Genomic DNA, 11,187 nt, shown 5'->3' on the forward strand with positions numbered 1-11,187 from the left:
ACCGGCATGGGCGGCGGCGTGCGGGCGTCCCTGCGGCCTGCGGCCTGGGTGAGCACCCCGAGCCCGAGCCCGCTCCGCCGGCCGCGTGGCCCCCCCGTCCCCGCCGTCTCCCGGCGGAGCGTGCCCAGCTCCCTCCCGCTTCGCCGGGCGCCTTGCAGCCCTCCCTCGCTTAGCGCCGGCGGGGCCCCGCCACCTCCGCCCGGCAGCTCCACTTCCTGTCTTGTGACCCCTTTTTCTTACCCCCTTGTTTCTCCTGCGCCCCGAATCCCTGGTGTCTCGTCCCTTCCAGATGACTTCCCTCTGGAAATCCAACGCTTTCCACTGACTTTTTTTTTTTTTTTCTCCCCCTGCTTCCAAACCGCGGTCTAGTCCTGCCAGCATACGGTTCAGAAGCTGAGCCAGAGGCGGGACATCTCCTCCTGGCTGGTGAGTACCCCGGTTCCCCTTCCCTCCGCCCAAGTTCCCCAGGCCCAGAGACGCCAAAGGTAGAAACCAGAGACCGAACCAGAAGGGGTCAGCCCTACTTCCCAGACTCCAACGTCAGAATGCCCCTGCCTGTAGCCCCCTTCCAGATGGCTCAGGGGAGGTGGCATGACCAGAGGGCCCAAGGCAGGGAGCCGCGCTTCTCCGCTGGGAATAGCAGCGCCGCTTCTCCGCTGGGAATAGCAGCGCCGTTCCTAGCCCCCAGCTGGGAGTCCAAGTTTGAAAGGAAGGCAGCACCTCGGTGGCTCGATCTGTTAAGTCTCTGCCTTCCCATTGGGTCAGGGTCCCCGGGGGCCCTGGGATAGAGCCCCGTGTCTGGCTCCCTGCTCAGCAGGGAGTCTGCTGCTCCCTCTCCCTCTGCTCCTCCCCCTGCTTGTGATCTCTCTCTCTCTCAAATAAATAAATAAAATCTTGAAAGAAAGAAAGAAAAAGAAAGAAAGAAAGAAAGAAAGAAAGAAAGAAAGAAAGAAAGAAAGAAAAGAAAGAAAGAAAGAAAAAAAGAAAAGAAAAGAAAAGCAGGCCGGCCGCTGGGTGCAGAAACCAGAGTGCCTGCGTGAAATCTCTTCCCTACCTGGAGCTCAGGGTCCTTATGGTGTCCTGGGGGAATGTCCTTGTGGGGTGGCATCAGACCAGCCTCCTGCAGAGGAAGCCTGCCATAAGCCAGGGCCTCGGGGAACCTGGACAAGTCCATAGGCAGGAAAGTGTTTCCAGAACATGGGCTGACCCCAAGCCCTTCATCTTCCCTTGCCACAGACCCGATGGTTCCCTAAAACCCCAGCCAAGTCCGTGGTGGCCCAGAAAACGCCCATCAGGGTAGAGCTGGTAGCTGGGAAAACCTACAGATGGTGCGCGTGTGGCCGAAGCAAGAAGCAGGTGAGAGACCCCACCCACCTCACTAACGGACATGCCTGGTTGGGACAGCAGGGAGCTCCTGGGAGCTCCTGGACAAGACCTTCCTCTTTTCCCACACACCCCCGAAGGACAAAAAAGGGAGGTTGGGGGTGAACAAACGCTCTCAGGCCAACGCCACCCACAGCCCTGGCTCCCTGTTCTCTGTATCCACCCTCTGAGATGAGACCAGAGAGACAGAAACTCGGTCTCCCGGCCAGACCGCTGGAGCGCTGGGGTTGTGCCCCCCCCCCCAATTCCGGTGTGCCCTCCTTGGAGCCCCGGCCTGGCCTGCCTGCTCTGAGCACTGAGAGGCCGGGTTGCCTGTCTCCCCTCTTCTCTCCCTCCTTCCAGGGAGCACCTGAGCTGAAGGTTCCCAGGCCTTGGACCCCAACACGGGGCAGACCACAGGCTCTCCTGCTCCCAAGTGCTGCTTGCCACTGTCTCCTGCAGACCCTCCCTCTCGCGGCTTAGGTGGCCTCCCTGGTTCCCTGCCGCTGCCTGCCCCCACCTCCCTCTCCCTTCCGCCCCAGGAGCCTTCCTTCCAGCAGGAACCTGACCCATATTCCCAGCCTCCGGGGCCCCTTTCCTTCCTGAGCCGGCCCTGAACTGTGTGCCTCTAAGAGGTGTGGCGTGGTGTGGTGTCAACAGCCCAGGTCCCAAGTCCTGCTTTGCCACTGACTTGGCTGGGAGCAGTCCCTCCCGGGGGAGCGGCACCAGGAGAACGCCTGCCACAGTGTGGCCTAGCGCAGGCTGGCACGCTGCCTTCCTGCCCTTTGCCCTCTGGGGCAGGTTGCTGGGTTTTATTTGTAGACTTCTCTCCTCTCTCCTCCTTCCCTGCCTGACCTCCAGGTCAAGAGGCCTTGGTTCCAGCTCTGCCGCTAACTAGCAAGTCAAGGCAGGCCTCAGTTTCCATGACCCCGTCTCTGCTGGAACAGCTTCCAGGGGGGATGCGGAATGTTCTCCTGCAGCAGGCAGCCAGTTCACCCTTCCTCCCTGCGGCCTCCACTCCCTATAACATGCCCACTTGTTTCCCTGGAGCCAAACCAAACTGATACCCCAGTCGCAAAGCATTGTGAGGCACGTAGGTTCTCTCCCACGCAGAGAAGTTTTTACTGAGAGTATGTAGAAGAAAATGAATTTCATGAGCCCGTGGAACTCAGAGACATTAAGGGGAAAAAAAACTATCAGTGTAAACATTGCTGATACCAGAAGTCCCACTTTACCTTGGCAATTCTTTTTTTTTTTTTTTTAAGATTTTATTTATTAATTTGACAGAGATAGAGACAGCCAGCGAGAGAGGGAACACAAGCAGGGGGAGTGGGAGAGGAAGAAGCAGGCTCATAGCGGAAGAGCCTGATGTGGGGCTCGATCCCAGAATGCCGGGATCACGCCCTGGGCCGAAGGCAGACGCTCAACCGCTGTGCCACCCAGGCGCCCCCTACCTTGGCAATTCTGCCCCTGTACCCCGGTCCTCTGGGGCCCCCAGAGACAAATATTGGAAAGATGACTCCTTACTGAACACTTACTGCGGGCAGAGGGCGTGAGAACCACTGTTTATCTCACTTCCTTGGCTCAGCTCTCCTCTCACTCTCACGCGGAAGCTGAGAGGTAAACGAGGGGACCCAGGCAGTCTCTGTCGTCGGGAGCCTGCGCCCTGAACACTGTGCCCTTCCTTCCGGACCGGCCCCTCGCCAGCAGGTGGGGTTGGGTCTCTAACGTCTCTCTTCCCTCACAGCCCTTCTGTGATGGCTCCCACTTCTTCCAACGCACTGGCCTATCCCCACTCAAGTTCAAGGCCCAGGAGACCCGCATAGTGGCCCTCTGTACCTGTAAGGCCACCCAGAAGGCCCCATACTGCGATGGCACCCACCGGAGCGAGAGGGTGCAGAAGGCAGAAGTGGGCTCCCCACTCTAAGGGGCTGGCTGCTGCCCAGCCCCAGGCCTCTGGCAGGCACCCCATTTGTGCGGAGGGAGACGGAGTGCTGAGCCCAAAAAGGGACCACCCAGGGATCCCAGTCCCCACTGCTGGCTTGTGAAGGGCTTCCTCCCCATACCGGAGGTCTCCTGGGCAGCCGGGGAACATACCCCTGGCTCGTCGCCTTCTGGTGAAGACGGCATTAAACACTGTGCCCACCCAGCATGGTGCTCTTGTGGTCATTGGTGGGGACACGCGGCCTACTCCCGCTCGGGGTGCTAACTTGGGACGGCGCATCCGACTGGCCACAGGGAGGGGGCGGCTCACATTCATTCCATATGGGGCCTCCCCAGGGAGGCCAAGCCCACAGACAGGAGACATGAAGAGGAGGCCAGAGGCCCCACCCACCCATCCCCTATGCCCCAAAGAACTACAGCTTCCAGAGAGTGTGCAGCATTTATTCCAAAGCCAGGAGATACAAATGTCCTGGGGCAGGAGGAGGGTACAGTCACAGCACCTTAGACACAGGACAAGGTGCAAACACAGACAAACCCGATGGGAGGGCTCCTGACCCCGAACACCTAAGTGGCAAGGGAGTCTTGCCTCCTCCCCTCTTCCCCGATCTATGTACACTGGAGGAAAAGCAGGTGGGCAGGGAGCTGCTGGGGCCCACCCTTTGGGGGGCAGTCCACTGACCTCTCAGGATGGAGGCGAGGCCAGAGCTTACAGCTTTCCATCTTCTTGTGCTTTTCGATGCCTCTGGGGCTCTGTCCTGACTCAGCCTCAGCTGGGGGTGGGGAGGGGACTGGAGGGCTGTTGGCCTTTGGCAAAATCTGGGCTCTATGCTTGTCTGAGATGAACCCCACTCCACTTCTCTGCGGCACTCCAGACCCCCAGATGGGACTTCACCAAAACCAGCCTTGCCAGTCAGGGCTCCGGGGTGGGGGCAGGGGCAGAACCCGGCGAAGGGCTCACACCGCTAAAGCCACAGCGGAATTTCAAGGGCTGAGGCCTCCCGTGGCCTGAATCTTCTCTGCCACAAGACAGATGATGCAAAGGCCACACACACAGTAGGGGGAAAGGCAGAACTATCTATTCTTTGCACAAAGTTTCCACTGCAAGAGGAGGAGGTAAGGGAGGTGCCGGCTTTACCACCCACTCGCTCCTCAGAACCAGGGGATACACTGCATTTGTAAAAGGCACTGTCTTAGCGATTCTCTGGACATTCAACAATGGGGGTGGGGGGCACTGGCAGGGGCAGGACAGCAGCCAAGATTGGGGGGGGAGAGGGTAGACCCCCATACACGCCAGTTGGGAGTTGTGCCTAAAGCTCTGGGGGCTGGTAGGGCTCCCAGGACACCCCAGAAGGAGGATGGAGCAGGGCTTTGAGCCTCAAGTGGCCCCTCCAGCCCACCTCCAGGCACCCCCAAAATGAGAGCAGGGCAAATTACACAAGAACCCCTAAAAATGAACACTCCACCCCCCACACATACACACACACATAAAGTTTGTTTCCTGTGGCATTTAAATTAATCTGGTTGGTCCATAGAAAATAAGTATGTATATTTGGTTTTTCCTATGTACATATATATATAGATTTATTTATAAAACCCGCCCCCCACCCCTAAGGCGGGAGGAGCTGGGGAAAGTAGAAGAGGTGGAAAAGGGGCCCAGAAAAATTGGAGGGGTGGAGAGGCATGGCTGGAAAAGGAGGGAGAGGGTCCCTTTCCTCAAGTTAAGGGGGGCACAGGAGCTCCGTTGACAGTCATCTTGCGCCCCCTGCTGGTGGAAGATGGTGTCTGCAGGCAGTTTGAGGTACCCCCGTTGGCAGCTGCAGTGGCCCCACTGGCTGTTGCAGGGGGAGTGGGGGATGTAGGGTGGGTGGCCGGGGGCCCATGGGAGCTAGGAGAGCCATGGCAGGGGGTGGCTGGGCTGGGCAGGGAGGAGGAAGTGGCCGGCAGGGTGGCTGGGCTGGGAGCCTTGTCGCTGACTGACTCACACTCAGACGCCCCGCTGGTGTTGGTGCCCTCCGAGGGGGTGGGCGCCGTAGGCAAGGTGAGTCGCTTGCAGGCTGGCTGGACCCGATACTTGAGGGGGAGAGGGCCATTCTGCAGGGAGAGCGGGGGAGAGAGAGGCAGGGAAGGGGAGGGTGTCAGGATAAAGGCTCGCCAGGCAGCTGCCCAACCCCCACCCCACGCTGCTCAAACAGGAAGAAAGGGGTCCAGGCCTTGGAGCGGAGGGGACGGGCAAAGCAAGACCAGACCGACCGAGCAAGGCCAGACACACAGGCACACACAAAGACCCGGAGAGGCAGAAAGAACGTGCACGGCCAGAGGCTGGAGAGGAGAGAGGGAGGCTGAAACGTAGGGAGAACATTCCCCCCCCTCCACAGCCACCAGACCCTCCTTTCTGACCCAAATCGGGTCATCTGCCAAAGGACCCCCTTCTACTTCGGAATGTGGCAGGTCTTCATCGAAAGTTGGCCCGGAGGCTGGCCTGTTGTGGCAGGCCACCCTGGACACGCCCAGCCCATGGGACAAGACGCAAACGGTGATTCCTGGTCACTGTGTGGTCGCTGCGGCCACAGACCGATGCCCCACCCTGCACGGCTCCTCTCCCAGCCCTGTCGTCGCCCAGCACCGTCCTGCTCAGCTCACCCGCCGCCACGGATAGATGTAGGCAATGTCCATGAGAGTGTAGTATTCCTTCAGCGGTTCATCCTCGTAGAGAACCTCCACCTGGACGAGGAGACGGAGGACACCGAGACCCCGGTCAGGTTCAAGGCTCCAGCCATTTGGCAAGGAGGCTCTAAGCTAGGGGTGGGAGGTGGGACACTGGGGAGGAAGGACTAGCAGGTGTTCCCTTATTTCTCTGGGGTTCCATGGTGGGTTTGACTCCCCTCCCAGACCTGTCCCAACAGAACTCCCAATACCAGATGGGAAGGGAGCCAGAGAAAGTACCCAGATCACAAACAACCCCTGCCCGCAGCCATCCACACAGCTGTCTGGGGCCCCTTATGTCTCTGGCAGGTCCTCCAGAGATCGTGGGAGCAAAGAAAAAGCCCACATAAGAAAGACCTCGCAGAGCACTGGTGCCCACCCAGGCTGCAGTGGAACGACCCAGGGAGCTTTAAATGAAATACCAATGCTTGGATCTCACCTAAGATTCTGACTTAATCAGTAGGACGGAAGTCGGGGTTTAAAGCTCCCTGCGTGATTCTGATCTGCAGCAAAGCCTGGGATCCACTGTCCTAGAGCCTTGCTCCCCAAAGTGTGGTTCACAGACCAGTAGTATTGATAGCACTAAGGAGCTTGCTAGAACAGCAGGACCTACTGATCAGAACCTACGCTTTAAAGAGATCTTTAGAGAATCACCGACACTTTCAAATTTGAGAAGCAATGTCCGAGAGTGCCACTGGAATTTCAGACTGGCCTTCCTTCAGCCAGCTGGCCCCAGATAAGACCCAGTATTTTCGCACACATACGTCTGCCACAGTTCTGAGCGTGTAAGCGTGCACGTGTGCGCACGCGCGCACCCCGCCCACCCCATCTTGGTCCCATAGAGCTCTGCACACTGGCTTCAACAGATGAATCCTGCCTCACCCTAATCTCAGTTTCAACTACTCTTCTACCTGAGCTCAATCCCACACCCACGCAGACCCTTGAGGACACCTGCGCACTCAGAGCAATGGCTGGGACGCACAGATGGTCAGACACAGCCACACACGGACACTCAGTTTCTGAAAGGGCCCAGGGACTCACCTTGTACTTGCTGGGGACGTCCATCTTGTTGCGAAGAAACTTGGCGAGATGCATGACAGTCATGGCCGCTGGGCATTGCAGGAATCGCACCCCTGTCTGCCGAGGGAGAGGCACCCAAGGGCTGGGGTCCACTCCAAGCACTCTCTCCCAGCCCACATCCCACTCCTAAGGAGGTCCCCAGCACTCACCTTCTCCTTGTCTCCATCCCCATTCTCCAGAGGACCCTTCTTTTCCTCCCGGTCCCTGGGGGAGGACAAAGAATGAAGCTAGGGAGACCCTGGAACAGGCAGGATCCCCTAATGCACACATCCAGAAGGGGGCTGGGGTGGGAGAGCGGGGCGTCCCCACCTAGGACCCCAAAAGACCAGGCGTGGGTCAGACTTGCCTGACACCTTCATAGAACTCGATGGAGAGGCTGACAATCTCGTTGTCGCTCAGAGCCCCCTTCTCCTGCTCCAGGACCTCGCCGCGGTCCTCATTGGAGCCGTTGGGGACTGCGGAAGGAGAGGGCTCTGAGGGGTTGGCCGAGGACGGAGAAAGGAGGCCCACCAAGGGGCCCGGGATCTCAGAGATCGGCGGGGCGAGCCCAGCCATCCCGTGGGCCGGGGGCGGCGAGCTGGTGCGTACAAGACGGACAGCCCGGCGCATGAAGCCCGCGTGCCCGGGGCAGCACTGCGCGCTCACGGGAACGGACACGCGAACACACTCACCTTCGGTCAGGGGGTATGCTGCATAGAAATCCCGCCGCCGTTTCATCTCATCTGGAAGAGGGAGGTCGGGTAAGGATGGAGAGCCAGGCAGGGGAGTGGGGGGCAGGGGGCAGGACCAAGGGTGTGTGGCTACCTTTAAAAAGCCCAGGGACCAGTTTATAGACGATGTCTTGAAGGGTTTTGTCAGATCTGGAAAAAAACATAGAGAGTCCTATCTGCCACCACCTCACCTTTATCTCCCCAGCCGGGAACCCCTATCCCACCTCCCTTCCTTGATCCAGGGCCCAGGCATCAGGGTCCCTAGAGCCGTGGTCTTGACCCCTCTGGTTATTTCTCAGCCTAGACAAGCTGGATCCAAGACAAAGGGCGGGGAAGGGCCTTGGGCTCACGTCCCATGCTTCTGCCCGACCTGCCGCTGCGGCTGTCGGGAGCACGGAGGGCTGAGGGACAGAGGGTCGGCGTGGCGGGAGGGGCGGCGTCCGGCCCACCTGATGCTCAGCAGCGGCCTGGTTTTATGGACCTGCACGTCGCACATGGGACAGTACTTGTTGGTCTCCAGGTAGCGCACGATGCAGGTTTTGCAGACTGGCCGGGGCGGGGGGCGGGGGGGTGGAGAAAGAAAGCAGAATCAGAGCCGCCTTCATAATCTAGGACCAGCCCCTCCCCACCCCTGCCACGGCCTCTGTTCACATTCAGGTCACCCTTCGTCTCCACCATGTCCCCACCGCTCAGCCCCTTCAGAGGCTCCACGCAATCCTGCTTTGCACAGACGGCAGTGGCCCCTTATTTGTCCCCAGGGGAGTGTGCGTGTGTCTGTGTCAGACCCGCGTCGTGCACCAAGCATAAAGTGAGCCCCCAGTCCGAGGCAGTACAGTGCAAGAGCCAGCCTGCCGACACCTGCCAGGGTCCGCGACCCCCCTGCCGCCAAGCCCGCAGTGCACGCCGGGGGCACCTGCGTCTTCCAGGGCTGCCAGCGCGGCCAGGGGCTCCGGGAGACACCTGAGCTTCCAGGTGAGAGCCCCTGACGTGAACCTCTGAGCGGCACCCTTGAGTCTCCCCACCCCGGGTGGTCTTTCTGCGACCAGAGAGCGTCCCCAGACACGTGGGCACGTGCGCTCTTTGGGGCTGAGACCGCCCACCCCGAGAAGCGGCCCCTGCAGCCAACTCACAGGAATGCAGACACTCCACGATGGTGGCGGCATCAATGAAGTAACCCCCGCAGAGGGCGCACATGAGGTGGGGGTTCAGCTCCGCGATCTTGATCCGTGTGGTCCGATGCATGGTGCCGGGGCGGGGGCAGGGGGCCTGCGGAGCGTCACCCTGAGAAAGCAAAGTGGGATCAGAAACCCAGAGCTCCGACAGCCCCTCCCACGGTCCCCTCCACAGCACCCAGCATCTGTCCCCGAGCCTGAGGCCCTTGCTTTCTCTGCCTCCAAGTCTGGACTGGCGACACGCACAGGCCTGGCTCTTCCCGGCCCCTCTGAGAGTTCACTGGGCGTGGGGGGGGGCCCTCTGGAGAGTCAGGTGACCTTGAGCGACAAGGTCAGGCTCCATCTCAAGGGCAGGAGCAAAGACTGAAGTTAGACCAATTCTCCAGAGTATATAGGGAGGTGGTAAAATGGGAGAGAACAGTTTTTAAAAATGTCCCTGATCCCTATCCATATTCTCTCAAGTGAGTGCTAGGAGCTGAGGAAATGTTGATCTCCCCTCCCCAGGCACCAGCACCCCCCTCGATGTCTCTACCCCATCCTACCCTCCTTCCATCCCATCACTCTTCCCCGAGGAAGTCAGCCCTGGAAACACTGTGGGCGCGGGCTGCCCTACATTTAGAGGGAGAACCCCATCTCCTGTCCTCCCAGCTCTGCATGCAGCCTGGCCCCGGAGTAGCTCCCCGGAAATCCACCGCACACTGGCCATGCAGCTTCTAGGCCTCGTGATCAGGCAGGAGATGCTGAGGATGGTCCTTCCATGCCCGTGGCGGGGAACATGCAGCCCCAGCCGACAGCCCCCGGCACACGTCCCCTGGATCCCACACACATTCCAGGACCTCCGTCCCATGCACACGCAGGGATTGCCCCACGTGGGCACTGTCTCCACGGGCCACAACCTGTCCGCAGGCTGTCCACTGACAGACCACAGGCTCTCAGAGATGCCTGCCAAGGCTGGACAGAAAGTTCTCTCCGCGACAGCCCCGAGCACCCAGCCAGGCCTTGGCAGGGTCCGGGGAGGTCAGTCAAGGCCCCGCTCTGGATTGGCTGATGTGCTTAACTTCTTGGTATAGAAATCAAACCTACAGCTAGAAAGGGAACCCCCCCCCACTCCTTCCCTGTGGAAAGGCCCAAGGGTTGGGGCTCGGGAGGGTGGCCAAGCCCCAAGGACTCCTTCACAACACACACCCTTCTCTCCTTTCCAGAAAGATTTCTAAAGCCACCACATTGGGTTTTCTAGGACCAGAAATTCACAGCCAGGATCAACAGTTTCTATAGAGACCCCAGGATGAGTTTGGCCAGGACCCAAACAGCCCACAGAGGCTGGCCAGAGACCGAAAGAGATGCAGAGACACAAAGGCCACATGTGGGAGAGACACCAAGTCTGCACGGCAGACAGAGGGAAACAAGCGAGCCCAGAGAGCCAGTGGAGACGCCTCGGCCGGGAAGCACAGACCTGGCCTAAGGAAGGAAAGGGGTGCCTGTCCCACAGAGGGCAGCCCCCGGCCCTCCCTGTAAGGGCTCCCCCTTCACAATCCTGTAGGCTTGCTGGCTACTCCACTGTTTGGTCGTTTCCATAGTAACCCTGTCCCTGGCAAGATGCCCAAATATTATTACAACCATCCAGAGGAGAGAGCAAACTCCAAGTGGCTGTCTCGCTGAGTAGCTGAGTGTGCGTAACATCCATAGGAGGTGGACGTGACGTCTGGCCTCCACAGGTACGGTGTGTGACTGCTGCCCTGTGCGTGTCTGCGTCCAGATGCATCTCCGTGTGTACGCACAGCCAGAAACGACACATTTTGGTTGCTGCTGGGTGTCCAGGCTGCCTCCGGTACACCTCACTCCCCCGTGTCTCCCTCTCACACGCACGCACACGTACCAACATGCACACACGCAAACACGCAGGCGCTTCCCCTTCCTAGGTCACCTCATTCACACGCTGGCTGTGCTCTCAAGAACTCCCATCCAGTTCCTGCCAGGCTGACTGTGGCCTCCACACACAGGAGTTCCCAGGCAAGTGGCCGTGACCTTTACCCTCTCACTTCCCTTAGCATGCGTGAGAAATCAGACCAAGATTATCCCTTGAGCTCCCTTCTAGATGCAGGGGTAAAGGAAGGAGTTGTGGTGCTTAGTGAAAGAAATATGCCTCCTGGGTCCGCCTGGGTGGCACAGCGGTTAAGCGGTTAAGCGTCTGCCTTCGGCTCAGGGCGTGATCCTAG

General features: G+C 59.4%; 2 protein-coding genes across 4 annotated transcripts in view; one reads left to right on the forward strand and one right to left on the reverse strand.

The window, feature by feature from the left end:
• The first annotated feature begins 6 nt into the window (after positions 1–6).
• On the forward strand, positions 7–3,512 carry CISD3 (CDGSH iron sulfur domain 3). The gene is made up of 4 exons (XM_034640033.1): positions 7–48; positions 370–426; positions 1,237–1,356; positions 3,110–3,512. Exons 1-4 carry the CDS (start codon positions 7–9, stop codon positions 3,287–3,289), a joined length of 399 nt encoding a protein of 132 aa, XP_034495924.1. The 3' UTR covers positions 3,290–3,512.
• Positions 3,513–3,731: 219 nt separating this feature from the next.
• PCGF2 (polycomb group ring finger 2) overlaps positions 3,732–11,187 on the reverse strand; it is an 11,702-nt gene continuing 4,246 nt past the window's right edge. For all 3 annotated transcript variants that reach the window (XM_034640028.1, XM_034640030.1, XM_034640029.1), the window contains exons 2-10: positions 8,930–9,080; positions 8,249–8,345; positions 7,894–7,949; positions 7,761–7,811; positions 7,436–7,544; positions 7,239–7,293; positions 7,051–7,146; positions 5,947–6,027; positions 3,732–5,397 (exon numbers count right to left, since the gene is read on the reverse strand). In XM_034640028.1, coding sequence (XP_034495919.1) covers positions 5,020–5,397; positions 5,947–6,027; positions 7,051–7,146; positions 7,239–7,293; positions 7,436–7,544; positions 7,761–7,811; positions 7,894–7,949; positions 8,249–8,345; positions 8,930–9,041 — 1,035 coding nt within the window. In that variant the 5' untranslated portion in view covers positions 9,042–9,080 and the 3' untranslated portion in view covers positions 3,732–5,019. The remainder of the gene's footprint in view (positions 5,398–5,946; positions 6,028–7,050; positions 7,147–7,238; positions 7,294–7,435; positions 7,545–7,760; positions 7,812–7,893; positions 7,950–8,248; positions 8,346–8,929; positions 9,081–11,187) is intronic.

Source organism: Ailuropoda melanoleuca, chromosome 13, assembly GCF_002007445.2.
Source record: "Ailuropoda melanoleuca isolate Jingjing chromosome 13, ASM200744v2, whole genome shotgun sequence".
NCBI lineage: Eukaryota > Metazoa > Chordata > Mammalia > Carnivora > Ursidae > Ailuropoda > Ailuropoda melanoleuca.

Bases quoted from the DNA above. Each gene is read 5' to 3' on its own strand.
- CISD3 (XM_034640033.1), top strand. From the start codon at position 7: ATGGGCGGCGGCGTGCGGGCGTCCCTGCGGCCTGCGGCCTGG. The intron at 49-369 runs GTGAGCACCCCG...ACCGCGGTCTAG, and splicing joins CCCTGCGGCCTGCGGCCTGG to TCCTGCCAGCATACGGTTCA. The intron at 427-1,236 runs GTGAGTACCCCG...CCCTTGCCACAG, and splicing joins GGGACATCTCCTCCTGGCTG to ACCCGATGGTTCCCTAAAAC.